Source organism: Tetrao urogallus (assembly GCF_951394365.1).
Source record: "Tetrao urogallus genome assembly, chromosome: 13".
In the NCBI taxonomy this organism is placed as follows: Eukaryota; Metazoa; Chordata; class Aves; order Galliformes; family Phasianidae; genus Tetrao; species Tetrao urogallus.
This window is the reverse complement of record NC_136826.1, coordinates 14751583-14778549: the sequence shown is the minus strand read 5'-3', so window position 1 is coordinate 14778549 and position 26967 is coordinate 14751583. Positions and strand designations below refer to the sequence as shown.

The 26967-nt window shown below is 38.0% G+C and overlaps 1 protein-coding gene across 1 annotated transcript; it reads left to right on the top strand.

The window, feature by feature from the left end:
• LOC306951396 (transmembrane 9 superfamily member 2-like) lies at positions 1 to 26967 on the top strand (the record flags this gene model as incomplete). The annotated part of the gene is made up of 17 exons (XM_079541888.1): positions 1 to 117; positions 561 to 628; positions 1807 to 1900; positions 3364 to 3491; positions 3707 to 3836; positions 6053 to 6180; positions 7333 to 7444; positions 9559 to 9638; positions 10534 to 10642; positions 13265 to 13397; positions 14947 to 15066; positions 15245 to 15302; positions 17592 to 17751; positions 18311 to 18462; positions 18924 to 19035; positions 19660 to 19831; positions 26900 to 26967. 17 exons carry the CDS (start codon positions 1 to 3, stop codon positions 26965 to 26967), a joined length of 1941 nt encoding a protein of 646 aa, XP_079398014.1.

Below are 26967 nucleotides of genomic sequence, written 5' to 3'. Positions count from 1 at the left end.
ATGAGGCTGCCGGCGGCCGGCCTCCTGCTGCTGGCCCCTCTTTGTGCGGCTTTCTACCTGCCCGGCTTGGCGCCCGTCAGCTTCTGTGACGACGACAAGGAGAGCGAGGGCTGCAAGGTGAGAGCCCCGACGGCAGGGCCCGGCACGGTGCTCCCTGCTGCCCGCGGGCACCGAACGGGACTGCGGGCCGCCCCGAGGGTCCCTGTCCTTACTGCGTGATAGCCCGGCCGGTCCCTTCCAGGAGACGACCCTTCCACCGGGATGGAACGCTGCGCCGGCTCCTTCCCCTGGCGCAGCCGGCGGTGGCCGTGGGGCAGCGTTCCGTGCTCCCGCTTCGTTTTGCGGTCGGTGCCGAGGATCCTTCGCCAGTCCTCTCTTCCTTATTGCAGGCCCTGCGGAGGCTCTGGCGTGGCCCAGCGCCGCGGTCGGGCTCTGTCAGAAGTGTGTAACTGCCCTGCGATAACTTCTGGCAGCTCCTGCCAGCCGGCTGTGTGTTTCATGCTGGCTGTGCGGCTGCTTTCGCAGGTTTGGGTTTTTCACACTTCGTTTCTCCGTTGCAGTCGCTGATTGAGCTCTTTGTGAACAGACTGGACTCAGTTGAATCAGTTCTGCCCTATGAGTATGACGCGTAAGTACATCCCAGTGTGCACTTGTGCTTTCTGTTCTTAGTTCATGGTGCAGCTCATGTCACAGTGAGCGTTGGATGTACCGGTGAGTTTTTCAAAGGTTCTTTATGTTGGAGCTGAATTTTAGATTTAGTGTCAACTCTTTGTCACATTGAAAGTCCTTCCTACACGTGAAGCCTAGGAAGACAGGTTTGTGTTCCTTCTTTCTGGAAAATGAAGGAAAATATTTTACCTGCAGCCACCAAAACTTTGTGTCTAATTCTTGTTTGTTTTACTTTAGTTTTGATTGTTGCTGGTGAATACTGTAATTTTTTTTTACGAAGGCAGGTAATCCGTCTTCTAAAACTGATACGCAATCAAAGAGTCTTGTTCTCGAGCATATAGAAAAGAGAAATTTGTCACTGTTGTATGTTGCACACTGCACTGTTGAAGTCTTACACTGTGGAGTGTGAGTGTAGCAGCAAAGCCACAAGCTAGCTCAAAAAGCCAACAATGTCTTTATTTGCATTGAACTTTCTCAAAGGCAATGAAGTCAGGCCCATGTATTGAGGAAAAAGTACGTATTCAGCAAAGATATATGAATTTCTCTTTTTCATCACTTGCTGCTACCCATATTTAAATAACAGACATTGGGAACACTTGTATCTTCTGCTTTATATTCAGCTGTATTGGACTATACTGAGTTGAAAAGAATTGGTTAGTGGCATTTGGCAGTGTGGTGAGTTAATATTGACAACATTTCCCTTCTTTGGAACATGATTCACATTAAATGCTCATTGTGAAGATTCTTTTGGGAATGGAAAGGGGGAGGAGTAGTAATTTTTCTGGTATTTTTTGCAGAAGAGTGGGTAATTTGTGGCATAGGCTTTATTTTTTCTTAATGTGAAACATGCTATTGTTTGTTTAAATTGCCATTTGGAAAGAGTGTTTGGACTAAAAGCCTTGCATTTTGCTAAATGTACTCTAGCTAGGAAAGATCTTGTTTCAAACTGATATCAAAATAGAAGTGTTTCTAAATAGTTTCTGTGAAGGCACTCAAATTTTTGTTGCCAATGGCTGACTTGTTGAAGGAAGCACAAAACTGCCATGTTACGAACAGAAATTAATAAGTTGTTTTAGGCTATTATTTACAATTAGACGTTAATTAAAAATTAAAGGTAACCTTTTCCCCTTTTTCCAGTTTTGACTTCTGTCAAGATAAGGAAGAGAAAAGACCGTCAGAAAATCTTGGGCAAGTGCTGTTTGGAGAGAGAATAGCATCGTCGCCTTATAAGGTTATTTTATACCGTAAACGTGATCGTGGTTTAATTGGAGTGCTGTCTTCTTGAGGGCTATAATCCACAGGCATAGATGAAGGGTTAATAACTGTGTGGCGTTGTTGTGTTTTTCTCTGTTTAAACTTGACATTGTTTTTCTAATAAAAATAAGCAAAAACTGTTCTTACTCCAAGGGCATCTTAGGATGGCTAATGGAAGTTAGGATGCTGGGCCAGCATTCAGTCTTCTTTACCGTTCCTTTGTGACAGAGGAATCTAGAAACTATAAGTAATGTTAGGTGATATGAAATCATTCGTTTTTTAAACTGTAATACTGGGGGCTGTAAACTGCTGGTTCAGGAACTGTTTCAGGTGTAACTTGTTTGTGCTGTCAGGAAATTTCCAGAGTAGGAATGAAAGCCAAGCTGGGGCTTGATCCCTGCTTTATCCTGCTTGTGTGCATTTAATATCTGTTGTCTAAAATAAAAACTTTCATTTTTGATGCATGTCATTTGTCTATGAAGTTTCCAAATTGAGAATTCCTGATGAAGCTGAAAACTGAACTATGATTTTGTGTGAGCATTTCTAGATAATCCAAATCCGCACAGAACAGTGAGGCAGCAGAGTTTGAGGCTACTGCTGCTCAATCACTGGGGACCTAGCCACTTCTTTTCATAGAGCTCTTAAGGAGATGATGCCTCCTCCCTTGTGTAAGCCGTTCCTGGAAACCTCCTCTTCCTTGGTTGACAGTTTCAAGTCTTACAACTGCTGGCCACTTGAAGCTTTTAAATGTGGAGCATGTGTTATTTGGGTTTAATACTCAGAGCAGGTCAAGTATTGCAACAGTTACTCTTTTTGAAATGGTTATGCTGTATGAGAATTGAAAAAGCCCTACCATTTGTTAGCACTTAAGCCTTGATCATGTTAGAATTTTGTGTCATGGTTTTAATTAAGTATATTAGCTCAGTAAAGCAGGTAAATCCTAACTAGGTTAGGAATGTTATTGTTTGGTGGTATCTGCTCTTGAAGTACAGATGCTTTGCAGCCTGCTGTGTTTTTTACAACATTGTCTGATAACTTAATCATAATGTGGAAAACACAGCTAGGATTAACATGGAATGTTCAGAAAAGGTATAGTTAAGTCTGATGTAGCAGATGATGAGATTATCAAAATAAAACAAACCAGTAGAGAAAAAAGCAATCATTTCCTACTAATGTTCAAATTTTGATTCTCAAGGTTTATTTGAAGGTAGTTTATCTGGCTTGTCAGACATTTCTGGCACTTCCAGAATGCTGGCTCTGGATGTATAAAACTCTTGAAAAATTGGTTAAAGCTACTGTCTGGGAAATTGTAGTTGGGAAGCTTTTATAGCAAGGAGGTGAACTATTTTAAAGAAGTTGGCTTTATGTGGGGGGAAAAAAAAAAAGACAAGGTTTTTGAAGCAAAATCTAAATTACTCTTCTTGTGTATTTCCATACCAGTTCACTTTCAAGAAGCAGGAAACATGTAAGAAAGTTTGTATGAGGTCTTATGACCCAGAAAACAGTGCTGATAAAAGCAAGCTGGCTTTTTTGAAGAAAGGAATGCAGCTGAATTATCAACATCACTGGTAAGCTGAGATACGTGTTTGATCTTTCTTTTTTCTGTTCAGTTTTTAGCATAATGTTATCTATATCCTAAGTGATTGCTTTCTTCCTTTTCCTATCTGATTGTTGTCCTCTACTGTGCATCTTTTAATGCAGAGTTTTCAGTAGTGTACGTGTGTGTGGTAAATGTCAGTGTGAATAAGGTGCAAGGACTTGTTCTTTGATTATTTCTGTCTAGGATTATTGATAACATGCCTGTGACATGGTGCTATGATGTGGAGGATGGACAAAAATTCTGTAATCCAGGATTCCCAATAGGATGTTTTGTTACTCCAGATGGTAGAGTTAAAGATGCTTGTGTTATAAATGTAAGTAATGGAACTTTGTCTTTATCGTAGTAGATCTGATTTCATTTGAAGTTTTATTTCTGAGCATTGTTTTCCTGGAAAAAACAGGTATCCTTGTAAACATAGTTAATGTGTACAATATGGGTACTGACAAGCCTGGATGCTTCTTCTCTGTGCAGCATCTCAGTTATGTAACTGTCCAAAAATATTTATTTGAGTGGGTTTTTTTTATCATTATACGTAAAGCTGTCTTATTGACTAAAAGCCTTAGGAAACTTGGAGATTTTGTTGTTGGAATTTCATATGTATCCATCCTCGTACCTATTAACTGTGCCAGTGCAACTTGAAGTTGTTTCTGTGTGAAGACCTGCTTTTTATCAATTTCACACAGAAGCTTTCTAGTGAAGATCTAGAAATGAGCAGTGTTGTAATTGTAAAAGTTTTATGCCAAGCACAGATTACAAGCTAAATATGTCAGGATTTTTTCCCCAAATGGCTGGAAGAAGACACAGCTGTGATAGAAGAGCTATATTCACAACAATTTGAAATGTGTGACTCATCCTGGGAGTTGTATGGTGAACTGATACCCTTAGGTATAATGGTGATACAGTTTTACTTCTCCTAATGTGGAGGACCACACTGTTCTCAGTGAGAATCTGCTGTGACTGTGCTCTGCCACATGCTGTTTGCAGATAGTGCATTTGTGTACTTGTATTTAGCAGAATTCATGTATTTATCATGTGTGTTCAGTTAATTCTGTCTAGCTGGATTCCAGCTGGGTTACTCCTCTAGCTCCATAGACTATTGAAAATGGCCAGCGACTTGAATAATTTGTTGTAGCTAGGTGTTCAGCTCTATCACTTCATGATATTATACTGTAGTTTATGGAGAGAGTAGTTTTTGTATTGATTTAATATTGGTGTATGCTGTCTTGGAAGCTATGTGATACATGACAAAGTCAGCAATTTAAATGAAAATCTTGTCTTGGAAGAAGGATCTTCATACATAATTGGCAATGGTTGAATTTCTTAATGAGTGCTTGGGGACTTCGTAGGGTGCATGGTGAAATGCTGCACATGTCCTTTGTGCTAGCCGTGCTGTGGATGCTCTGTAGCTAATATAGCTGCTGTGCTCAGCCTCCATTGTAGACTGCAGATTCACATTGCAGTGAGAATGTTGCACTGTGTAGCACTAGATAAAAGAATTGTTACATGGGCAAGTAAGGACATGGCACAGTGGTTGTAACTGCAGTCTGGGCTGTGTTGGGGAGTATCATCTAGAAATATACCCAAATAACTACTCCAAGAGATGTAATTATTTGTTTTAAATGGGCAGAAGAGAAGCTGTTATAATGCAGTGGCAGAACTATGATTAATCCAGCTAACATTACTGCCTCAAGTGTTGCTTTGAAATTGAAGGAAACAGATAAAAATACAGTTATAGTATGATACAGGTGTGATTCTGGTCTTCTCCTTTCAGTGAAAGATATCTGGATAACTTTAGCTCAATACACTTTAATATTAGTGTTGGGAGGGGCAGGAGAGGTATGTTGTATGGCAATTGGAGAATGTCTGATTTACAAAAGAAGAAAGGAACTTTTAAACTTCAAAATTCAACCAGAAATCTATCATCTTGGTCCCTTGGTTCAAGTTCTAATTGAAGATTTCTAAACAGTACACTTTTTAGAAGAAAAGTCAACTTGAATTGACTCTGGTATGTATCATCTGTGATTTATTTATTTATTTTTTTTTTTAGTATGAGCTTTATTCAGTTCTTCATAATTCCAAATTCTGGAAGGGTGTGAGTAGCAGAACAGCTACTGAAAATGAAACGTAGCTTTTAGAAGAACGTGGTTGATCAGCTTCAGTAGCTGGAGTGTTTTCCAAGGAGGTTTTATACTGTAGGAAGTGCAGTGGTGAATCTGAATTATGTGTAACTCGATCGAGATTTTTGAACTTGTTTTGGCAGCTTTTTATGGTAACTACAAAAAGGTGGCAAATGCTTTTAAAATCCTGTTAGCAGTACGTTATGCTCCAACTATTAAATTAGCTCTTATTTATACAACACGTTACTATATAGTATATAAGAAAATGCATAAGTGTCTTCTACAAGCATGTAGACCGATGTGTTTACAGTCTTTCCTACTCCTCTGTTGCACATGATGTTATTCTGAAGTTCATGACTGCATTGCGCCCTCTGCTGTTGGCAGTTTTTAATCTCTTTATGGTATTTTGCAGTCAGAGTTTAACAAGAAGAACACTTTCTACCTCTTCAACCATGTTGATATAACAATCATGTACCATAGTGGGAAGGATGAAAACTGGCCTGGTGCAAGACTGGTGATGGCACGACTGAGACCACAAAGGTAATTCTGCTTTAAAGCTGCAAAATTTAGTGCTAGGGAGGCCTAACAGTAGTTTTAAACTTAGAAATGGTTCTTGGTGTCAGTGAGTTCTGAGGAACTGATGATTCTGAACTGTGGTGAAGTTTTCATTATACTGGTTCACAGCTGGAACTATTTGCAGTCAAGGAATTGCTCTCTGCAAACATCATAGAACTTGACTTTTCAGATGTTCAGCAAAGTCCCTCCTGAATGGAAGTCTTATATGTGGAGTCTTATATGTGGAAGTCTTATAAGTAAGCATATGTGGAGTCTTATAACCTGAGATAAATAACAGAAGAATTCTCATGTTTATATTGATTTGCATCTGATTGTTGATTTATTTCAAAATGTGTGCTTTCAAATCCATGAGAAATGTCTGTTAGTTATGGTTTCCCATGTCACCTCTCTTGTTTTTGCTGCATTGCCTCCTAAACATAATTAATACAAATTAGTATTTGTACAGTTATGTTTTTTCCTGTGTTAGTTTGGATAGTGAGGTACAGGTGAAATGTTGAGTTAATACTGTCATCCAAAGTGGCAAAAATATCTCAGACTAACTTATCTTCCTAAACAGCAGCTTTGTAGATTCTGTTGACCAGAGTTGAGATACAAGAATTCAGAGAAATAGACTGAAGCAATTACTTTGGCCTCATGTCTGTCTGTTTGTACTTACCAGTATTTGGGAACTGCTCGTCCTCTTTTTCTACAGAGATTAAGTGCATACTTAACCTATGAGGCTACAACTTCTCAAATCATGCAGGCATCTGCAGTATAGCGTGATTTAGATAGAGCTCATTTTGTCCTGTTGCAAAGATATGGTGTATATTTAGTGGACTAGACTTCCTGTGCAAGTTTGTTCTCCTATTTTCCTCTGTTCCTGGCTGGCAATGAGAACACTGTACCAACCATCTCCATTTTTCATTAATGCTTTATCAGTTGTATCCTAAGTGGTTGAGAAGAAAGAATACCTGTCTGTTCACTAGTGATGCAGACCACAAGGGGGCACAATTAGGTTGCATGTAACCTTAATTTTGTCATTCTGACCTGATAAAAACTTGTCCTAATTACCTAAAAATTCACTCTGAATAGTAGAGCAGATGTGATTGTATTTTATTTCACTATTTTTTTCCTTAGCTACAAACACACGGATGAAAACAACCTGAGCTGTGAAGGTCCACCTATGGAGATTCCTGGAGAATTCACCAACAAACTGAATTTGATCTATACTTACTCAGTGACATTTGAAGTAAGTATTGAATCTTCTGTAAAATACATAATTCCTGAGAAGAACAAAATTGAAACAAGTAGGTAATGTGTTGGCAGCCATAACTGGGTAGTGTAAATTCCCTGAGGATCATCTTGTGAAGCAGTTTTCCCAGAACCTATTAAGGTTTCCATTACTGTATTTAAGTGATGCTTGGAACGTGTAAAGCCTTTTTTCCCCCCCACTGGCATCCAGTTTCAGATAGGAAATCATGTCTTTTTTTTGTAAACTATATCCATGTTTTAGAGAATTGAACAGCGTGATTCCCAAATAATTATGGTCATTCAGGACTCTGATGGTCAGATGATGTCCTCAAACTGTAATCTTTACTTTCTTATTGAGAACCAGCTTTTTTGGTTTTAGAAAACAAATAAAAATATGTAGACTTTGGTTTTGTTCTATTAGGAACAGGCTATTAGATTGATTAACTGGAGTTGTTGTATTCCTTGAGATACACTCTATGTTTTCAGAGTTCAATTAGGTTTATGTGAGTCTCACGTTGAAGAAATGTCTATACAGTGCTTGGGGACTTATGTTTTAAGTATTTATGAGCATATCAGGAGGCTGTTTTTCTAGTGAGGTTGCAGTTGGTGTGTTGTTTTGCTGTGCTTTTCTTTATTTGCTTCCTGTTTGTTTGGAGTGGGTTGCCATTCGACTCTTACTGTAATGTGCTTTATTCAGCCTGCTGCAACTTAGGCAGGAGGAGATCACACTTTCTTGAGAGACTGAGTTCTTTACCCCAGCATGGAAAGTGAGCCTCATATGGGGAGCTGTTTCAAACCTTGGTGCCCCAGTTCCAGTCTGTCCTAAAAGCCTGATTTTTTTCTTCTGTTTTGGGCTATGATCTTAAAGGATTTGGTTTGAGACCACCAGCTTCTTTTGCATAGCTAGTTGAATGGCCATCATATGGTAACAGCTTTTGTTGTACCAAATTGAGTTTGATTTGAACCAGTGACCCTGAGGTGCAAGGCTCTATATCCTCTTACTTTTCCCTTGACTCTCTAAATCCTCCTTAAACTCTCTGATTTTACTACATGAATGAGCCTCCTATGTATTAACATTTTTGTTTAAATCTTGATGATGAATTGCAATGCAGAATTGCAATATTTACCCATTTATTCACACAGTGTGTTAGGCCTTTGGGCTATCTTTTCTCTTTTTCTGCAGCATAGAGCAGGTAAGGCTTAACTGCTGCTGATTCAGACACTTCCAGCAGATGGCATTCAAGGCACTTCAAAATTAACTTTCTGTGTTATCCATTAGTCTTGATTTGGAATGAAATAATAACTGTTTATTTTGAAACTTCAACAATTAAAGTGTATTTAGAAGGAGAATATTTGTTGATGAAGAATATTTAAAAAGAGAACATTAGTTTCAGTAAGCTTAACTACCTAAATAGGTAAAATGCATAAATAATTAATGATCCTTTTTTGATATGACAGCTGATTATGAGAAGGCTGTGGTGTTTAATTCATTGCAACAGGCCAGATATTCAGCTCGAGATGTGTGAGAGGTATACATGGTTGTCTCACTTGTTTTGTACACTCGTGTGCTGAACGTCTAGCATGTGAGCAATTTGACACTCAAGTAGGGAACTGTAGGTCTGGTAAATCTGTCTAAACTAGCTGTGAGCTACTGATAGCTGCTGATACAGGTTGTGCTGGTGAGGAATAATTTGTAGTAATTACAGCTATTTAGTTGTATTGGTGTTTTGCACCATTCTTGATCCAGGACATGAAATGTGTTGAACGAAGTTGATGTTTCAGGTGTATGCTATGTTGGGAATACCTTGAGGTGATGACACGGGTGTTTTCCAGCTTGGGAACTGCAGGCAGCTACGTACCAAATCATGGAAAGATGGAGGGGTTGGTGAAGCTTCAGTTTAAGGTAGAATGCGTGGATGGGAGATTCCAGTAAAATTCTTTGAAGGGCTCAAGAGATAAAAAGAACTAATTCAATAGGTAGGTCTAACATCCAGGGTTTATGCTGAGCTTAGATATTATTGCTGAATGGAGGATTTGTGCAAGAGATTTTATGTGTCTTCCTTCTCAGAGCCTGCAGCAAACTTTAATTTTTGCTATTTAATGTCTTCATAGGAAAAGAATAATATTAAATGGGCTTCCAGATGGGACTACATCTTGGAGTCTATGCCACACACAAACATCCAGTGGTTTAGGTAAGATTTGCATTTATTCATTGAACAGCACTGCAGGGGAACACAAAAGGCTTCTGGAGATATACAACTCCTGCTGTAGTAAAACAAAATCTGTTAGCCTTCAGGCAAGTAAAGTTTCTTGTTTTCATATGCATAGTAACTTATCAGTGTTACATCTCCTGGGACCAACTATAGTATTGCATTTCACCAAAGGAATGCACCATTAGCGTCCAAAAGGAAAGCAGCCTCTGTGGGCTTAGTTCATTCTGTAAAACTTTTGAGAAGCTTCTGCTCTGCAGCATTCTTATTGTTACTGTCTGGCTTCCTCCATCTGTGAAGTGAGAGGTATGTATGTGTACTGCTTGTTTTGTACTCAGCAGCTTCATAAAGTAGAAAGAAGGGCTTCTTTTATGAGGAAAAGAGGCATATTGAGTAAGTAAATAACTTATCTTGCAATGCTAATGTTTTGCAATATTAAGTGTTTGAAAAGGCTGATTGGATTAAACATGTATCCACAAACTATTTACTGCTGATGGAGATTTAATTTGTTCATAACAGCTTTGACTGATTGGTAACTTCCAAATCAGCTTTGGGAGCTGTAGCTGTTTCACAGGGAAAATCACTTTGGCAATATGTAAGAAGGAAGATGGTGAAATGCAATATGTCTGTCTCGAGAAATAACATCATAAACTGCTATCCTTCTGTCTCCTATGAAGTCATGAAGATACAGAACTTGGAACAGCTTATTGTGTCTGGGTGGGAAAGAACTGAAATGTCTAATGGAATTGTTTAGCTTACATCTGAGTATGTAAGACTATTCCTTGGACTTGAGCTATGTTTGGGGTTTTGAATTGGGGGTGCATGCCCTGAAGTCTGAGTAAGTAAACTGAAAGTTTGATTTTTTCTTTGTCTACAGTATAATGAATTCCCTTGTGATTGTTCTCTTCTTATCTGGCATGGTGGCTATGATCATTCTGAGGACTCTTCATAAAGATATTGCAAGATATAATCAAATTGACTCTTCTGTGAGTAAGATTTACACTTTCTATGTGAGCACATTTTCTGCCAATATCAGTAGTAAGCTATCAGTTACTTTCTGAATACAATCTGAAGAGTTGTGTAACTATCAAGAATTTATACATGCTAATATATGTTGGGGTTAAAAATAGCTTTATTGCTATTTTTTCTCACAGCAGGAATAAATGGGCCGATGTGACAGCCTTATTCCTTGGGTGTCACTTGGTAAACTTGTGATATGCAAGGGCAAACTCAACAAAGTAAAGCTGTTGTCTGTTTGCTTTTTTTTTTTCTCCTAAGTATTTCTTTTCGCTAAACCAGTGGCCACAGTGCAGACATTGAAAAGCTGAAGGAAGGTGTTCTGGCAGTGACTCATCATCAAGAGGTGCCAATTGCTTTTGAGAGGCTGCATTTTGGAGTCAGCCTGAACGCACAGCTAGCAGTTATGACGCTGATGTGAGCGGCCGTATGTTACTTACACACCCTTCATCACTCAGAGTGCTCAGAAGCCATTTAGACATGGTTCTGGGCAACCTGCTCTCAGTGGCCCATTTTCAGTAGGGGGTGATCAAGATCACTTTGGGAGCTTCCTTCCAACTTCAATCAGGCGGTGATCCTGACAGTGGCAACCTGGGGTGACACCAAATATTCCTTTTCAATGCAGCCTATTTTCAGTAGTATTAAATGGCTTTGGTGTAAGTGCTGCACTGTAATTGTTGCAGGCACGTGCATAGCACAGAAACAAAGATTTTGCTATGGTCTTGATGTGTTTTCCCTCTAAGCATTCATTTTGAAGTCTGAAAAGCCAAATTTGAGAAGAGCACAGATATTTTTACTGATAGGTGTCTTCTTTCCCTTTTGTAAGAAATCAAGCTTGAAAAGTGTAGCTGCCAGGTATTGTCCCATCTGAAGCTGCATTAAAAAGCTCAGTTATTATAACTTTTCTAGTTCCAGAGTGGTTTGTAGTAGTTTGTAGTTTAGTTTGTTCAGAAAGTGAGTGAGATAGCATGTGGCTTGTGAAGTTTAGGAAGTTTGTGGTCTAAATTTCATGAGAAATACTGTTGTATGCAAGAGAAAATAAATACTATAAATAAATAGTATTATAAAATATATAAATACTATTGTGGGCAAGGGAAATCCTTTGAAAATAACTTTTAACAAGTGATTATAGCAAAAAGCAAAAATAATTGAGTGAAATCCATGTGAGGACTGGTGGTTATCTTCCTAAATATTACAGGAGAGATTATGATTAACATAGGCTAACATAAATTGGTATCTGCAAGTCAAAGATGAGGAATAAAGTCATATACTACAAAGGCTGTAGTTACTGGCTATCTTGATAAAGAAATACTTTAAAAGACACAAAAATGTTTCATATTGAAACTAAAACATCTTAGAGTACTTCTTTTCTTCTGTGTGTTTTTGATATTTAATATCTTATGTTAATGCAAATAGAGGCAGCAATTAAAGTGGAAGCATTTTTCAGCATTTTTTCAACTCTCGTTCTGTGAAGCTCTTGTTTGATCTCTCCATTAAGTCACGTTCAGTATCTCATAACGCGTTGTCTTTGTTAGCTGGTCATTCTTCATGTGATGGAGTTGTGGAAGTGTGCTTAGTTTTTATGGATAACAGCAGCAATAGGTGTGACTTTCAAAAAAAAAAAACCACCAACCCTCATTTTCAACCATTTATAAGGGACTTAACAATGTGCTGTAGTTCAAGGAACTAATTTTAGAAAGGTGTGAAGTAACAGTACAGGAGAAGAGCAAGGCTGAAGCTGCAGTGAAGGAAATTAGCATCTCACACATTGTGAACATTAGTGGTTCTACTTGAAGAGATAAATGCATGACCCTGTGATTATAGTTCTAATATGTGTGTTTAATGTTCAGTTAAAAGCAACTGGCACTAACTTTGTGTGGTGTGGATTTAGTGAGACAAAACATTAATGAAGTATTTAGTTTAGCAAATTGCGTGCAGTACTTCTGGGTTGAATGAAAGCCGTGTGAGGAAGGAACTGATCTACTTCAGTCATTGTATGTGGTTATGTGGTTTTATTTTTGTTTCTCTGAGGGGAAGTATTTGTTTTTTTTAGCAACTTCAGAGAAAAGCAGAGCTGACTGAGGATCTCTGCCATGCCATCCACCCGTTCACCTCTGTCAGTGGAACAAAGAATGTTTGTGCTTGTCCCTAGTGAGTCTAGGGAGCAGACTTTCTGCTGGAGTACAGGGAACAAACCACTTAATTCTTTTCAGTATTGTCACTGAGACTGATATGCCTTATGAGAGGGAGGAAAAAAAAAAAGCTTGAACTAGATTGGAATGGTATAATCAAAGTTAAATGGAATGCTTTGTTTTGGTTTAAATGTAGAATGATGTTACGTGATTTGGCTAATCGCATTTTGTTTCTTTTCTCACTCTGAGGATCTTCTTGATAAATCCTGCTTTTTGCTTTCAGTGAAAACCATTAGGGGGTTAAAAAAAATCAATGAGTGATGAATCAGATGCAATTAGTCTGTCTTCAGAACTGAACTGGAAGTTAATAAAACTTTAAAGATGTATTTCACATCTTGCTGGTGTTAATTCCCTACTGCGTTATGTATCTTTGCTAAAGATGTTGCTGATTTTGTACAGGAAGATGCCCAAGAGGAATTTGGCTGGAAGCTGGTTCACGGAGATGTGTTCAGACCTCCAAGGAAGGGAATGTTGCTGTCTGTCTTCTTGGGTCAAGGAACACAAATTTTCATTATGACTTTTATTACTCTGTGTAAGTAACTAGTTTAGTAAGGTAATGTGTTTGTAGCACAGTAGTGTAAGAAGGATACAATGTTTTCAGACAGTGTTAGAAGCTTTCTCATAGAAGTTTATCCTGTTGTAGGTGATACTGTTTAAAATGTCCTGGTACCTGGGTTACGTCATAGTCTTTCTGACTGCAGAATTGAATCTTCACAAACAAAAACCAACCAAAAGCAGTTCATCATGGTATAAATTATCCAAGGATCCAGTGTTGCAAGTTCAAAGACACATAATCAAAGCTTTAATATTCTCAGAATGTTTTTTTATCTAATATGTTTGACACAACAGCCTGCAGCCATATAGAAATAAGAGCTAGAATGCATGCCAATGAAATAATTCTGACACAACATTGGGATAATGACAGCCTGTTGTAAATAGCTAGACAGATACATGACACTGGTACCTGGCACAAGTCACTGCTTTAGTATGTTATCTATAAAGTATATTATAATTCCTTTTTTTACTGTACCGAAGAATTGGAAAGCATATGGATACTTATTACAAAAGCAGGATTTTTCAAACTTCACTCTTTTTTTTTCCTAGACACAATGAGCTGTCAGTGCTACAGAGATCTGCTCCTTTTTTTCTTTTCATTATGTGATGCTCTGAAAATAATATCAAGTTAAACATTTTTTTCCTGAGGGATTTGTCCCTCATTATTGATCACAGTTTTTGTAACTTCAGTAGTTTCTTGTGCAACTGGAGTGGTGTTGAAAGAAATGAAGGGCAGAGAAAATCCTTTTTCTGCCAAAACCCAAAGCTTTCTACTAGAGATCACTGAGAAACTCCTTTTGCGAGGATCTCAATTTGTTGGCCTTAATAATTAGTTTGGACTTGGACAGCTTTTCATTAATAGAGTTATTTTCAAAGCAACACCTTGGAACGTGTTAACCATCATGGTGGCCGAGGACTTCTTTAGAATTTCAAACAACTAACTTGGTCTTAAGATGTAAGATATGTTTGTTTGCCTTTCCAGTTAGAAATAAGTATGAAGGTATCATGCTTATACAAGATAACAAGATTGTATGTATCTTGTATGAGCATGATACCTTCATACTTATTTCTAACTGGAAAGGCAAACAAACCACAACCCTTAATGTTGTCAAAGTTTTTGGCTTCTCCAGACTTAATGTTCTCCCATTCTTTATGCCATATACTGAACTTATTTTATTACTTATCACTTAAGAATAGTGGCCACATATGTTTGCAGCAAGCAGGAGTGTAGGGATGTTGGAAGCAGTCTTTTTCAAGCTGCACTTTAGTTCAAGTTCATTCATCTATGGGGAGTTCTGTTTTTCAGTCTTCTGGCTATGGCACAGTTTCCCTTTAAAAGATAAGGTACTTTGTAATTAAAAAAAAAAAAAGAAAGGCAAGCATTGACAATAGGGGTACGTTCATATAATGGAATATATGAGAGCTTGTACTGAGCATCGTTTGAATATTTGCAAGTCTTTGTTCTGATATATTTTACAGGGGAATTTAATGTGTCAACATGTCTAAAGATTTTTTTGTATCTTTAGTCCTAGCTTGCCTTGGTTTTCTTTCTCCTGCCAACCGTGGTGCTTTGATGACCTGTGCAGTTGTGCTGTGGGTCTTACTAGGAACTCCAGCTGGTTATGTGTCTGCTAGGATGTACAAGAGTAAGTACAAGCATTTGTTTAATGTGGCACAGCAGGTTAAACTCAGAATTGCTGGGCTTATATAAACTTCACACTGGAGCTGATGTCTCAGACAGTAAACCTGCTTCTTTGTGCCATGTTGCAGAACAGTTGGAAAAAAAGTCTGCATCTTGAAATTGTTTTTACTTTTTCCCCTTAGCATTCAGAGGCGAGAAGTGGAAGACAAATGTTTTGCTTACAGCTCTGCTTTGCCCTGGGTTAGTATTGTTACTCCTTGTTATTTTCCTTTATCCTTAACTCTAAATGAACACTTATTTCTGTACTCCTGTAGCCTAAATGCTTTAGCTCACGAAGCTAGAAGTTGTTTTGGTTTTTGTTTTAGTTTCTGAGGCCACTCCAAGAGCAGGTTCAGGATATAGAAATGGTGAGATGCGTGGAATATCCTATCCATCTCTTGCTACAAATGCAGAAATAACATCTAAATGTACTGTACTGCTTTAGTTGGTCTTGGAGTTCTTGTGAGTGACCTGTTGCAGAATGTTGCTGAGGAAGTTATCACTGGCAGTAGAGCTCTGCCTTTAATAGATAACAGAAAAACCAAAACAGATCTAATAATCTGGAAAAGTTTATTATGGTTTTGAATAATCAGAGTGCAGAGATTCTCATGAAGTGGTTATAATCTTTTTGAAATTGATCATTACCTCACATTACCTGTATTTATGAGATTGCTGTGGTGTGTATCATACTATGACCAATGCTGCTGTGCTTGGGAAGTGGGAGAGCACTGCTACCTTTTGTTTTCTCATAGCTTGCAAGACCTTTTGAGAATTAGGTCAGTGAAGAAAGGGAATATAATTTATTTTGTGAGTCTCTTGTATTTCATTGATGCATCTTTGGCTGCATGCAGTACAAATGTCTTTGGAAAAGGTTGAGGAGAAGGTTGGAAGTCATTTCTTAAGGTATTTTTGCAAAAAAAAAAACAAACCATGACAATAAAATATAAATTGGTAATGTAATGTAAAGTAACGTAGAATTTCATGAGATGAAATGTGATGCATTTGTTAACAACTGAGTGTAGTATTTTTAGTGAGGAAATCTTGTTTCTAAACAAAATGGGCTTCAGTCTCCCTGCTGTCATTTAGATATTATCTGGAGAGAGAAGAATTTATCAGTGGAAGAAATATCATGCTGATCATTTAAACTCTCAAATAAATTAAGTTTCACAGAGGAAGTAAAATGATTGGGGACGGTAAAATAGGAACAGATGTCTTGATTATGCTATGCTAGTTCATGAATTTGCATAATATCATAAACAGCCTGGGGCATTTACAGTCTCAGTTGACTGATGGGAGTTCATATTGCAGTATTTTTCTCTAACTTTGGAGGGGGTAACTGGGGTCTGTATTACAAGTGTTGGCAGATTATAAAGGCTACCAAGACTCCTAAAATGGATTTGATTTTTATTTCGTAATGAATGAGATGCTTATATCACAGGTAACTTGGGTGTGCTTATTTAACAAGTCTATTTCCCCAATTTCAACAAGCATAAGCTTTCACCTAGGAAGAAAGGAGCCTGACTATTAATCTAATTCCCCCTTCCTCCTTTTTTTTTTTTTAATTAAATACAGTGGAATATGCATGTTCACTTAAGGGCAGCATAGATTCTGCCTAAGAAAGTGTTCTGTAGTGAAATCCAGAGAGCAGTGCATTTCACCAGAGCCCTTTCTTTTGGATCTGCTATGACAAATCTCTGGCTTCATAGGCAGTGGAAATTCAAACAGGCTATGGGGTTCTCCTGCAGAACAGTTTGATTATTTTCACAATGGGATGTTGGGAATCTTCAGCAGACTTCTTGTAGTTGTTCTCCCAAGACAAGGCAGATGCATTTAACTTGGGAGGAAAGAGCAGGTCTGGAGAGATGTCACAACTGGTGATTTCTTTGTTTAACTACTTCAGATCCGTGGGCTGCTTAACTGTGCAGCTTCATGAGGGGTCAGTACAAAAATTCTTGTTAGAAGGAAGAGTCTATGCTGTAGTCCATCCTTCTGATGCCGTGTTGCTGTGGCATGATGTGTTTGTTGTGAGACTGACAAGGCTTTCTAAATATGAGATTTTTCTATCACGGAGTATGTATTTTTAGAGAGAAATTAGTGGGAGAATGAACATAAAGGAGTTAAAAGATCAGCCATAGTAGGAGAAGTGATTCAGATAAGTTTTTAATTTGTTTTATTGTTTAACACACTGTGTATAGATTTTTTGTAATAGAATCTTTTTGTTGCTTTGTGGTTTTATGTGTGGAATCTTTCTTTAAATGATGGCTTTACCATAGATGCTTGCATTAGAGGCATTGAATGTTGCAAGTGTTTTTAAGAACTGCAGCATTGCTGAAAGTAACTAAGGCTGTTAGAGAATGAAAGGTTGTATTAGGAAAAAAAAATGTTGGTTCTGGCAAATATTGTAACAGTTTTGTTTTCAGTACTGGGTATTTATTGATATATTATTATTCCAGAATATTTTGATGTATTTACTGATAATTTTTTTTTCAGGATTGTCTTTGCTGATTTCTTCATTATGAACCTTATTCTGTGGGTGAAAGGATCTTCAGCTGCCATCCCTTTTGGTACTTTGGTTGCTATCCTAGCCATGTGGTTTGGAATTTCAGTCCCACTGACCTTCATCGGTGCATATTTTGGCTTCAAAGAGAAGGTAGGGCTCTTAGCTTACACTTCAGAAATAGGTCTGCCTTCTGCATCTGACCATTGAATCCCTAGTGCAAGAAACAAGGCCTTGTAATTGTGAAATGTTTGTTTCTGATGATTTTAAAACTGTTTATGTCCTCATAAAGTTGCGCCAAACTTTTTTTCTGACCATTCTTCAGAGTCAGAATTTGCTGGTGCTCATGTGGAAGTCTCACTGCCTGTTGTATTTCAGTAGTATTTCAGAGTACTTCAATTTGTACTTCAGTAGTTTGAGACAATGCCAGGCTGCTAAGAATTATTTTTCTATTAGCAATTGAAGAAGTTATTTTCTTCATGTTCTGACTTGCCAAATAACCAATAGCTGCAGTGTCTAAAGAACGTGTGTGCATTTTTGGTAACAGTACAATAGGAGTGTGGGTTGTTTTTTCAGATTTAGTAACCTATGATGGCTTATGGTCGAAAATAACCAAAATTTAAGTCCATCTTTAGGTGTTGCATACTAGGGGAAAGTAATCTTATTTATGATGTAACAATTTATCTTTTAATCACATTAATTTCATTCAAAGCCTATTGAACACCCAGTTCGTACAAACCAGATTCCTCGCCAAATCCCGGAACAGTCCTTTTTCACAAAACCACTGCCTGGTATCATCATGGGGGGCATCTTGCCTTTTGGCTGCATTTTCATTCAGCTCTTCTTCATTCTGAATAGCATTTGGTGAGTATTGCTTTTTTTGTTGTTCTGGTTATACTGGTTTAATGGCATATGCCCAGTGGGTTTGAACATCCCAAACCATTGAGTATGAGGGATAGCAGATTCTTCTTCTTTTTTGTTTTTTATCTTCTTGCAGACTTTTTTGGAACCTCCAGAATCTGTTTGTTTGTTTGTTTGTTTGTTTTCTCCTCCATAGAATAAAAGATGACAAAACTGGTTGTGTTGATAAGTGTAATGCGTGAAATTAGAGTTCCTTGTCCTATCACAACAGACCCTGCTAAATGCAAGCATGAAGGACTAGATAATTAACAGAGCACATTCAAGCAAAGAGAATAAAGATCATAGGAACTGGCCAATAGGCCAAGTTTTCGCTGTGATAGTTTTTTGTTTGGTTATATTTGTGGGTTTATCTGGCCATGTAACTTCAGAACCAAAAATGATACTCTCTTCTTTATTTCTTTTAGGTCCCATCAGATGTACTACATGTTCGGTTTCCTGTTCCTAGTTTTTATAATTCTTCTAATTACGTGTTCTGAGGCTACAGTTCTGCTGTGCTACTTCCATCTTTGTGCAGAGGTAAGAAGTTTCAATGTAGCTAATGCTTTTCAGCTGAAAAGAGGTTGAGGTATTCTCCCATGCTGCGGTATGCTGGACTCCGCAAACGAATTGTACTGCCAGCCCTCAGCTTGCTTATCCTAGCCACTTCTCTGAAACATTTTTCTTTCAAAATGTTGGAGTAGTTTTCCCAGTAGTTCTAAGGCTGTCATTATAAACTGTGCTGCCTTTAATGGTGCAGGCGTTTCTGCAAGTACGTGGATGTCAGCACCAGCTGTCTGTTTCTGTTCGTAAATCGGAGACTGCTACAGGAACTTGTCAGGCAAGGCTTCAGCCTTCATTTGATGCTGGTGTTTGACTTGGTAGTAGAAAAATTTTCACTTACCTGAGACTTTATTTTATGCTACCATCTGCAGTAGTTAAGCACAGTTAAGAGCCTTGATCCTTGAACAACTTAATGTTCGTGGTTGAAGCAGTACAGCTGACTATGAGCAAGGAAAGGTGGCTGTGTGAGAAACGTTTTGGATTTACCTTTCAGATAATCAAATTTATTTAATAAAACAGTGATGTTTTTTCAACTAACTTTTCCTTATTTTCTGCTTTCTATGTGATGTCTCATATTGAAAGGTTTATTGTTTCTTGCAGGATTATCACTGGTGGTGGAGGTCGTTCTTGACAAGCAGCTTTACAGCTGTTTATCTCTTTATCTATGCAGTTCATTACTTCTTCTCTAAACTCCAGATAACAGGAACTGCTAGCACCATCTTATACTTTGGTTACACAATGATCATGGTCTTGATTTTTTTCCTTTTCACAGGTGAGTATAGTACTCAGAACTAATGCAGGAGTTTCATTATTTGTTGTAAACTTCACCTAGCATTTCTCAATTCAATCTGAAACTTAATTCAGTCAGTGTTACTTTTGTATCACTCAGTGTGTGGTGTTATAGCATGTCATAATGAGATATCCATTTAGGTTTTTTGTCTAACTTGAAATTACTTTTATTTACAGTGCAATTTACCTTCATTATATATTAGCAGTGAGCTCAAACCATTGCATTTTCAGAGAACTATTCTTGTTCACTTGTTCTTAAATACCAAGGGTATTGAAGTGAGCTCTAGTTAGGTGGCATTACCTGCTGAGTTGTGGTACTCTTTTTAATGGCAGGAATGGACCTTACCTGGCAGAACCAAGGCTCTTATTTTTAGTAGTCCAGCTTTTGTTTCCTGATGGTATTCGAGCAGACTGCCTTCTACACAATTACTCCATTATTCATAATCATGTGGCTCAAACTATAATTTTGAGGCTGATTTGACCTGTGCCAGTTCTACTGTGTGAAATTAGAAGCGCTTTGAAGCTTCTATTAGTCAGGAGTGTTTCATGTTGGTGTTACTCATACTGCTGCTGTTATATATGGAGTTTTAATACGCTAGGTTTAGTAGTACCACTCAGCTTCAGGTACTAAAGTACTGCAGTGATAAAACTAAACAAAATGCTAGTTCCTGTATGATAGGTTGTTCGTAAAGCCTTTATGTTCATTCCTAAGACTGAAGAGGAAAGGGGAAAAAAAAAAAGGTCCTTGGGGACCATCATGCCATCCATGTTATTACTTAACATCCACCTGCTGTTTGAAAACTGCTTTCTGTTGCATCCCTTGATGCAATTTAGAAAAGAATGGCTGAAGTGAGTAACGAAAGTAAGTCTTAACATCAGACTTTGCCAGGTCAGTAGAGAGAGGGACCTCCCTGTTTTTGCTTCTAATACTGATTCAGTGTCAAGAAAAAAAACAAGCAAACCAACCAAAACCAGCAAAACACTGAAGAAAATGTCTTTATTTGTTTTAATAATGATAACTGGCACTTATTCCTAGATTTTTATCATTGTTGTTATTTAGATGTGCCTTTCTTCTAAGGAAAGTCAAGAGAAGCTTTTTTTTTTTTTTTAAGAGGACTTAATTCTTCTAATTTTTAATTATTAGAGGGCGAACATAGAAGTTGGCATATTGCCAGTTGAAATCCTGCTTAAATCCTGGCTGAACAGACAAGCTCCAGATGTCCTCTATAATGTATATATATATTAAAAACAAAACAACAACAAAAAAAAACCCCTGTAGTCTGAAATGTTTTAATTACTTTTAAACTAGAGCAATATGTTAACGTGTCTGGGTTTTAGTGTAGGTTAGTTGCTGTTCTGCCAATTTCAATTTCACTTACAAGATGCAAATTGGTAGAATTAAAAATATCCCTTTCATATATAAAATGATAATTGAAACTGTCATGGCAGCTGCTGAAATGGTATTAAAAGCTTCAGATGTGCTGATCCTGGAGTTCTTCACGTGGAGGCCAGTGAGGCCCCAAAAGTGCAATAATAAATGGTACTGCTGCTTATTGCTGTGCTGCTGTCCTTGTGGCAGTGCTCTTTGTTTAGAACTGTGCTAGCAGTGATGGTGCTGTGTTTGTAGTTCATAAGGAAAGCAGCTGTGTAGGTGCACTTACACTTTTTAAAGCTATAGAACACTCCGTAGGAAGGTGAGAGGTTTGTATGTAATACATCTTCACTAATGTAAAATGCTGTGCTAAGTTTCTTTCCTGTATTTAGTTTGATGGCTGGTGTTTGGGCTGACGTGAGCTGTTACAGGTAGATTACTCAAAAGTTAGGAGATTTCTGCTTTATTTTTTTTTTTAAATATTCCTTGATAGCACTTGCTTTGGAGCATAAAGTTTTAGTGCTTCTCAAGTTTATAGAGGTCAGATTACTAATACAATTTCCTACACTATAATAATAATTCTTCATGTATGTTTCCAAAATGGGACCTTGAGCTGTTCCACTTATGTTAGCAGTAGGTATTTTGGTGTTCTGTGTTCTTGCACATTAGATCTCAACAGCTGTGACAGAAATATAAAGGGCAGTGCCAATACCTCCTGCATGGCAGTGTGTTACTGTGAACATCACCTGAAAGATCATAGTGAATAACAAAATAGGAGCTGAATGCTTGTATGGCAACAGCGACAGTAATATAGTCTGACTGGTAGAAAGCTAACAATTCGTGTGCACACCCAGAGAAGACAATTTGATTTTATGTACAAAGTGCAGCTAATCTTTCAAGAAGTAGTAAGTATGGTTAATGGGGAAGCTATGTGATTACATGTGTTTTATGCCAGGAGACAAAAAATGCTGATTGTAGTCAGAGCGTGTTGCTTTAGTGACCTCTATTTTTGAACATCGTTTTCACTTGTGAGTTAATGCCATTTTCAAAATTGAGTTTTGATCTTCTGGGTAGATTGTGTTTAGAATCCGAGATTCTGAAGCACCCACCACTGTGCAGTGATTGAAACCAGTATGATACAGAGAGCTTTTAAGGTACATAAGAAGTATCAGCCAAGTGCAGGGTGCTTTTTCTGTTTGCTTTCTTACAATCTGTTCGTGCTTTGAATTCCTTTTTCTTCATTAAACAGTAAAGCTGGAAGAAATGAATAGAGCAGAGAAGTCTGCCTAATGTATTTAGGCATTATTCTGTGGAATAATCCTTGTTTTTTAATATGGAATTTAAACTATTTACTAGTAACCTTTCCTTACGCAGTTAGATACCAGCTTGAGCTTCTTTCTGAGTATAAGAAAACTGTTGCTTAGAGTATATACACCACTGTATTCAACAGGATGGGAACTGGAGACCAAAACCTCAAAAAACAACAGATGTCAGGATCTCTGGTATAAGTATAAATTGGGCAGTAAGTTGAAATTCAAGAACCCAGTTGTGAAGCTGTCTTGAGTAGTTTCTCTAGACAAGGAACAAACTGCTTTGCACGAGTCAGATCTTTTGGCTGTGCTTCTCTTGGATGAAGAGTCCTGTACCGTGGACTGCAGGGCTCTAGGATGGCATCAATTTCCTAGACGAGGAAGGGTTGTTTAGAAAGGTAGAATCATAAAAAACAAGGGTCACTCATTTGGGGAAAAAATAAAGGTTTATCTGCAAAAGTAAGTTCTTAAATGCGTGCTATTCAGCTGCTTTTTCATGTTATTGAAGCCGCTGAGTACTTAGGGCTGGTTAAAGTAATCATTATCCACAACATTAAATGATCGTGTTGGCTTAAAACAGGCTTTACTGTCTCAGTGGGAAAACAGGTGTCACGCTTGATACTTTGTGCTGTGATGTTTAATAGATGTGCATATTAAAGCTGCAAAAACCTTACAATGGAAAGGAGTTTAGACCAATCATAAAGTAACTTCAGAGGTTACTTCTTTGAACTAATTTTTTTTTTTAAGTACTTAATGTTAGAATTTAGCTACTTTAAAGAGAAAAGCTGTATGTATCTCTTCTCTGTCTCCTTGTGTTCATTGATGTGTGTCAGTGAAGCAGCAAGCTGGAGAGCTGTGCTTTTTGTTGATAGTGCCTCGAGACTTCGGTTTCAGTTTGAGTGTGTTTGAAAGAAAAAACGTATGTGCGATGCTCGAGTGATTGAAGCTTATCTAAGTAGGCCTGCTACTCTAATGAGAGCATAATATAAGCATAATTCAAGTGAGGAATTAATTATTTTGGTGCAGGATATGCTTAGAAATATTCTCAAGTTTGAAGAGCTGAGTATGTTTTTAAGAAATACATTTCAAACGTGGCTACTTGAAATGGCAAGGTTGTATTTTAAGCAGTACAACTAGCAGTGGCCATTTTACTGGGTCAAGCTGCAGTTATGGGCAATAGCTTGTGTGCTTATCTGTGTTTTAAGGTGGACTTGGTCAAAGTAGTTCAGGCAGAAGAGGAACCTGAGAACCTGCAGTGTGATTCAGCACTGTGCTATAGATCCAGTATGTTGATTGTTGATCTTTTTGTTTTTGGATAGAGCTCTAAAGTTGGTAACAAACAGCACATTTGTGAAGTGGACTAAAATAGAGAAGACATTCTGGCTTGAATTTTTTAAGTAAACCAGTCTAGTTCAGAGTTGTTGTTATTCTTCAACCATTACTCATTTGCACGTCCCTTTCTGATTGGGATATTTGCACTCCTTTGGAAAACTGGAAGCCTTTTGACAAAATTTGTGGACCTCTTTAGTGACATGGATTCACAAGCACCTGTAGGTCTGAGATGGGGGGAAAAGACCTGGATTTCAGTGGAGCCAGGCACTGTGGTGCTTACATTCTAACCCTAAAACAACAGTACATAGAAACATTATAAATGTTTCTTTACCTCATGTCTGCTGCTGTCTATTGGTATTGATTCTGTAGTACCAACACCACCATGTGCTGACCTCATTCTTTGGACCCTCCCACGTCAATGAGAAAAGAAAACAACTGTGATCACTGAAAACTCACCCAGTTGACTTGCTGAGATTAATTCTCTCTTCTAAGTCTTCAGTTGGATTCTTGAGGTGGATTTCAACCTCACTGTGATTCTGTCAGCACCTTTCAAACCATTCTGATCTCCAGGTATTCAGGGAAGGAATCTTTTGACTGATGACATAGTTTGGTGCTTTGTTTTGAAGTTGTGAGTCTATGGATTTCAGCTGTGTAAGATATGCTTGTATATGTGGGAAGGAAGAAGAAATTATTCTCCTGCTACCCCCTAACTATAGATATAGGGCTAAAGAATTGTGAAAGTAACAACAGAAGGAAATTCAGCTGACAAAGAAGATAGTGAGTATGTAAGGCTGTATCTTGGATTGCGAATCTAACCTTTCTCCCTTGAGTTTGTAAGTTCATGGATCAAATGTGATGTCTGACAAGCACTGCCACTTATCTCTTGTGCTAGAAACAGACTTAGGCTGCTTCCAGTACGTTGGCAAAATTTCTGATCAAGTTTTTAAAAAAGAACTGGGGGTATTTGGTCTTTGATTTGCTAAACTAAACAGACCTTTTTAAGAGGGAAGTTGAAGATCAGTGTTACTGAAAACTGCAGAAATCTGTTTATAGATGAAGTGCTGGTTCACAGTATGTAGTCTGCTGTGAATGAGACTGTGATTTTTAGAAAGCTGGTGTATTGGAAAGATTCAGAGTGACGAGGGTCATCAGAGGAAAGTGCTGTGGATTTAGAGTGTGTTCCCATAGTAAGTTGTGGCACACTCAGAAATTATACAGTTTTTGTATTGTTGAAATTATACAGTTTTCTTATGATATTGTAATTTGGTTGTGGAACAGCAGATAGATTTTAAGGTACACGATCTGTTAAACATTTGGAAGAAACATTGCTTTCAAAGCCGTAGGAGGCTCAAAGTGGGCTATATTATAAAAACAGCTAGAAAGCAGATGCCGACAACCATTATTGGAAAAAAAAAACATGAGAGTAAGGCTTAGAGTAACAATGCTAATATTGGAGTATTGGACACAGTAGGAAGGATTGGGAATCGACCATAAACTGCAAAGACTTTGCAATGTCAGGCCTACAAAGGAATTAAATTCCTTCTGAGGTTGGTGTCTGATCTCCTATCAAGAGCAGTAAATCTGCTGTCACCTACTGTTTCAGAGGTTGATAACTGCAAGCTCGGAGGGAAAGGGTAATCTGTGGCACATAATAATAGGCTGTCAGAAAGCCTTTAACTGCAATATACATGGTAGCATGAAGGACACAAGAATTGGTGTATAGATAATAAGCATCCAAAGAGAGATTTCTCATTTACCACGTGCATCGATGTGACCTGAAAGACAGAAAGTGTAATGAATGTAGAAGAGACAAATGCCCAATAATGAAGCTCCTATTTAGTACATAAGTCTCAATGGAATAATGGGAAAGGTTGGAGCTGGTATTAAACATGGGCTGTAGTAGCAAAAAAATATGAATGTAAGAGTGCTGGAGCTGAATGCATCATCTTGCAAGTACTGCAAGATGTAGCTGGTAAGGTTGTCATGGGACTGGCGTACAGACCTTACTTCTTTTCTGGTAAAGATTAGTATTTGTGTGAATGTTTTCCTGTAGTTAAAAGTGTGAGAAATGGTGTCTCACTTAAAGTAGAGGCTTAGGACTTGATTATATGAAGTTAGTGCTGCTTCTTATTCTGTACTCTGGAAACTTGAGCCGTAGGACTTGACATATGCTCCAAAGCACTTGCAAGGGGGTTGGGTGTTGTCTTTGGTGCTCACTATTGGATGACTAAAGAACTGGATTGGTAAGAAATTGAGGAAGATTATACCAAGCCAGACCACAGCTCTGCTCTGCAAGCATCCTAACAGCAGTACTCCCAGGCAGGGATGTGAGAACAGAACATGTATGCTGGTAGTACTTTTTCCCAGCCTCTCATCAGCCGTGGCTTAAGGGCTTTTTTAACACTAAAAATGATGTAAGTAATAGTCTTTGGATTTCTTTGTTTATTAATTTGTTCAGTTGCCTGAAACATTGTGTGTTGTGGTATCCATAATGACCTGTGGTAAGCAAATCCATAGTTTGAATACACTTTACATAAAATTGTTCATTTTGGTTTGTTTGCTACTGCTAGTTCTGTTTGGTGCTTTCTCCCAGCTGCAGTGCTTTAGTGTTAGGATATACAGAGCATGGAGGTCACTGCTCTTTAGTGTCAATAGAACACAATGAACAGAAAACCAGAGCAGGCGACTTTCTCCCAAGTCATGTTTTGTAAGCTGGCTGTGAGCTGTAGATCTTAAAATCAGAATGACTTCAGGTAGATGCTGACTTTACTTGTGTATAAAGTTCAGTTTCTTAAGTGGTGCTTGTGTGCCTGCTAGTGGTGCCAGCATCACCACCTTCCATGTATTATCAAGTAATCTTCGGTCTAAGTCAAGAACTTAAACTAGGGATGAATATGTATTGCTAAATCTAACAGGTGTGTTATTTGGGATGGTTAGCAGGGTTACAATGTTATGTTCTGTCCTGCTGGAAAATACTTGTTAGACCTTTTTCTCTGGGCACAGACTGGAGGATAAACTAACCTCTTTCTCATTTTAGGGACTATTGGATTTTTCGCCTGCTTCTGGTTTGTAAGTAAGATTTACAGTGTTGTGAAAGTGGACTGA